We start from the raw sequence: 5,007 nt of genomic DNA on the forward strand, positions 1-5,007 counted from the left end.
CTTTCCTAAAATACAAAAATAAAATAAAATAAAATAAAATAATTACAGATGACAGAGAAAAAAAGAACAATGTACTAACAACAATCAAATTCAGATAAGCTAATATTACTTACATTTTAAAATCATAGCCCACAATTTTAAATAGAAATTAAAATATTGGAGGGAAAACAATCTATTTCTCCAAATACCCCTACCTGTTGTCTGCCCGTCACCACCTATTTCAACTTTTAGAATCTGCAAAGAAGCACCAAAGTTTGGCTGTGAAAAAAAAAAATTATTATTAACACTGTGCTTCATCTCGGCTATAGGAAAAAGTAACAACATTAAAACAGTTTCATGATACAAAACCTCAAATTCATCACTAATAACTGCCTTTAGATTTACGTATCAGAAAATAGAAGTCAAACTTCAAAAAGCATCTTATTCCAAAAGTAATTTGCCATTCCTTTGGAAAGCTAAAATTGTGAAGCTGATAAATACTATGGCCAAAGTTTATATCATTCCAAAATATTAATAAACCATTAAATAATTATTTTCTCATTACCTTAAAGAGATAATCCAGTATTTCAGAACGATAGGGCTCTGGGTAATTTACTAGAAGTCGGGAGGTGGCCTGAAAAAAGATTTTCCAAAAGTATGAATAAAATAAATCCCAAAATGAATATGTATCTATAATTAATGCATAATACCCGGATACTCCTACCTAGCCAGTTCTTGGGCAAGATGAAGTTGTGTAAAGTCATTTCACAGGTGATTGGTTTGCCCTCCTTAGCTTTGCCAATCACTGCTTGGCTAGAGCTGGGTATTTTCCACCATATAAATATCTATTCCGTTAAGATAATAGTTGGGCATTGGTTAGGATTGCTAAAGGCAATTGAACCTTCCAACTACAAACTGATTTTGACATTTAAATTTCCTACCTTAAGATCTTTGATCAGTTAGGATGAGTGGCTGAAACTCAAGATAACTTTTCCCCTCTGCATCTTGCAAGAAACTATTTTAAGCAGCTTTACTAAAAACAGCGTTAGTTTTCACCTACAGAAAATGCAGGGCCTATAACAAGTCATACCTAGACCATGACAGACAGATGGCTGCTTGAAAAAAAAAAAATCACAAAATAAGTAACTGAACAAAAATCTGTTGTCGGGGGAGGGCCTTATAAAGGGGAAAAAAAAAACAAGAAGAAGATTTTGAACTGAAAGAGTAGCGTGTCCCTCATCCTAGAAAAAAATTAGATGCCCTTAGGTTCAAATTGCCAACGTTGCCAAGGGTTTAATCATCAGGGAAGAAAACTGGATCAAAGAGAGATTAACTAACATGCTGAGACAATACGGTGAGTGGCAGATCTCAGAACGAGCTAGACAACCTTCCTGAGCTCATATTCTGAATTGCTAGGCCAAAATGACCGCACTCTGACATGAAAATGAAATGAGACCATTCGAAGTCCTCACTGCCACACACTGTGCTAGGGATAAAGACCTCCACAAAACAACAACAACAACAATGTTGTCTCACTAGTGTGAGAACCTGGAAGAGTAAATATGATCTGAAAAGTACAGTAGATACTGTGAAAGGGAAAAAATCTCTTCCATGGGAAACAAAAACTGGGTTGAGGTAAAGGAGAAAAGGAGGGAAAATATATTTATGTATATGTGCAGGATAGTTTGGATAATTGTACTGCTAATTTCTGCTGGTCTTTTGAAAAGAGTAGTTAATGCTTCAATATTTTTCTTTTTATTCATATTATATTTTTCTTTTTAATTTCTTTTATTTTTTTTTCTCAGTACTAGGGATTGAACTCAGGACCTTGAGCTTGCCAGGAAGGCATTTATGCCTGCTGAGCTATCTCCCCAGCCCTCTGTTTAATTTCTTATAACTTTGCTGTTGTTCTGTTATGTTTTTTAAATTAATTTCATATGTTTATATCTGGCAACCTAAACAATTACTCTGAAGATAAAATCATGCAATGCAACAACCATTGTTGAATTTCTATTACTTTGTTTAGTGAAATTGTGTATCATTTTCTGATGCTTTGTTATTACTATTTTGTATTCTTTAAAAAAATAAAAATTAAAAACTAATTACAATGCTGTAACCATTTTATTTTATTATTATTATTGTATGCATTTCACTAGCAGCTCAGACTCATAGTGATCCTCCTGTCTCAGCCTCCCCAGCACTGGGATTACAGGTGTGCATCACTACTCCTGGACTGTGGCCGGCTCAGCGCATCCTGGGCACAGGGCTGGCATGGCACGTAGCAGGGGGATCAAACCACAGTCCCTGAGCTTACCTAAGCTTACCTAAGCCGGCGCTTTAGTACACAAGCTATCTCACCCACACACCATTTTACTGTTGATTCAGCTTCTAAAATGAGTAATGTACTACGTTAGGCACATTAATAATTGTAGATATCTTATCAGATTACCTAGGAGCATCCAATTCTAAATTATGAAATTACTCTTCTCATTATAATTTCAAGGTAAGCTAAAAAAAATTTCCATTTTCAGGAAGTTTATATACTAGATTTAAAAATCACTTGTAAAGGTATGAAAAAGAGAGAGCAGGACCTTACCTTATGAAATACTGGTTCTTTCAGTTTTAGACCAAATATAAAAATGACAGTAGAAAAAAAAAAAAGGCCCACTAATGTGGCTCATTAGCCCACAGGTTACCCCTGAAATATCGCCCAGGACTGTAGGTGACATTTGAAATTAGAAAATAAAAATGTCAGTATGAAGATGACAGAGTACAGGGAGAGGTTTTTTTGTTGTTTTTTGTTTGTTTGTTTTTTAATGTATTTGGTTGTTGTAGTGTCTCACTAGGCAGCTGGAACTCATAGTGAGCCTCCTTGCTTTCAGCTTCCCCAGCGCTAGGATGACGGGTGTGCACCACCATGCTTGGTCTCAGTGGCTCACTATGCCCTGGAAGCAGGACTGGCAGGGCATGTGGTGTGGTAATGGAATCAGGTCCCTGAGCTTGCCTAAGCTTGCCTAAGCTGGTGCTTTAGTTCAGTGAGTTATCTCGCTGGCCCCAAGGGTGAGCTCTTTAGCCCTCACAGAAAGGTCACAGCCAAGACCTGGCTACCTGCTGAATGGACCATGCGCAAGTGAACTTTCAACCTTGATCTGAGCTGAATTTAAAGACACACGTTCTGTACGACTCAACCTACCAAAAGCATTAGTGTAAGAGTTCATCTTCACTACTGTCAAAGCAAACTATCTCTAGATGTGATTTGGAATACAAAGCAAAAAAAAAAAAAAAAAATCTCTCCCGTCCAAAAAAAAGACCTAGCAACAAAGACTCCACTGGTCCAAAAATTACAAACAAAAAGAGGCAAAAGATGGGGCTGGAGAGATGGCTCAGTGGTCTAAAGCACCTACTTAGAACAAGCTTAGCAAAGCATCGGGGACCGCGGTTCAATCCCCCAGCACCACATGCCAGCCAGCCTCGCCCCCTGGTGGGCTGAGCTGGCCACACACACACACCACTCTCTCTCTCTCTCTCTCTCTCTCTCTCTCTCTCTCTCTCTCTCTCTCAAATAAATAAAAATTTAAAAAAAAATTTAAAAAAAAAAGAGGCAAAAGAAAGTTACAACGGTTACAAAGACTGTGGAGTACAGCAAAGGCTGTTAGGGCCCAGGAATGATTGGGCCACTAGGAAAGCGGCCCATTCACAAGGACACACAGCTGAACATACTGTGGTATCCTGGTGGGAATCCAAGAACTGCAAAGAGACATCCAGTAAAACTAAGGAAATCTACAAGTAGGAACTTTAGTTCAAAATGACGCACCTATATTGCATTGTGACAAACAGAACCATTCTAATACTGAATTTTAATCGTAAAGGAAACTGGCATTGTCTCTGTAGCCTTTCTGTAAATCCAAAACTACTCTTAAAAAAAATTTTTTTTAATTAATTTTAAAAGCTTCTGCTCCAGAAATGGTTAAGGAGCTCTCCGATATCCAGTATCCGGGCTGAGCAGGGTATCTGTTAAAACGCAGATTTCCAGCCAGCTCCAGAAACAGAATTGGGGCGGCTGAGTCTACCTGTGAGCACCTGGCCGGCCCTCAAGCACCCTGAAAGTGCGGGCCCAATCCATCCACTAGGAAGCCACAGTCAGGAAGTCACAGGGAGCCCCTCCGGCTAAGTCACTGCCCCCCACCCCGCACCCCAGGACAACCCTGCCCCCAAGAGGGCACGCCCCGGACTACCCAGACTGTCCCCTCGGCGGCTCCCCGGGGCCGCGGGGCACTTCCCAGCCGCACCTGCCGGGCCCTGGCTTCGGCGCCCTCTCGGGCACGCGTGGGTCCCCGGCTGAGGGCTCCAGGCGCCCGGGAAGCCGGCCTGGCCCAAGGGCGTCCGAGCGCGGGCAGCGCCACCGCGGGACCTACGGGGCTGCACGGGCCGGGCCGCGGCGCCCCGAAGTCCCCGAGCATCCCCGCCGCTCACCCCGCCGCCGCTGACCGCTCCGACGCCGTCAAACTCCCGGCCCAGCCCGTCAGAGTCGTCCAGCACGTAGGCGCCGCAGGTCGCCAGCAGCGCGCACAGCAGCAGGGGCACTGAGGTGCGGCCCGCCGAACCCGCGGCAGCCGTCATAGCTCCCACTCGGCGTTGCCCGGACGCCTCGGATGAACTCCTGACCATTGTGTGGGTCACATGACTCCAGCACCCGGGGAGGCGCGCCCGTAGTCGCCATGATGGAGAAGGGCAGGAGGCCGCTGACGCTGATCTCGCCATTTTGAGTAAGGGCCGCAGGCTGCCCTTGCAGCTGCAAGAGTGTGCAGGAAGGGGAGCTTGTGTCAGGGATCCGGTCGCCTTCAGGGTTACTCGCTTCTTGTTTTCTCTGCCAACCTCTGGTGATGCAATATCTTAGCGAAAGGAATGTGGCTGTCGAAGGCCTGCCAAAAAAGGGCAACAATAGACCTGTCCCAACGTACCGGATGATGAGTCTACATGTACCAGTTTGCAGCACAAGAAGAAAGCCCAGGTCGTTAGCTCCTCACC

General features: G+C 43.4%; 1 protein-coding gene across 1 annotated transcript in view; it reads right to left on the reverse strand.

Annotated features, from left to right (window-relative positions):
• Galc (galactosylceramidase) overlaps positions 1-4,646 on the reverse strand; it is a 54,879-nt gene extending 50,233 nt beyond the window's left edge. The window contains exons 1-3 of the mRNA XM_004642778.3: positions 4,453-4,646; positions 545-613; positions 195-258 (exon numbers count right to left, since the gene is read on the reverse strand). Of these exons, the coding sequence (XP_004642835.1) occupies positions 195-258; positions 545-613; positions 4,453-4,599 (280 nt within the window). The 5' untranslated portion in view covers positions 4,600-4,646. The remainder of the gene's footprint in view (positions 1-194; positions 259-544; positions 614-4,452) is intronic.
• Between the last annotated feature and the right edge of the window lie 361 nt (positions 4,647-5,007).

Source organism: Octodon degus, unplaced genomic scaffold (assembly GCF_000260255.1).
Source record: "Octodon degus isolate 3935 unplaced genomic scaffold, OctDeg1.0 scaffold00161, whole genome shotgun sequence".
NCBI classification, from domain to species: domain Eukaryota; kingdom Metazoa; phylum Chordata; class Mammalia; order Rodentia; family Octodontidae; genus Octodon; species Octodon degus.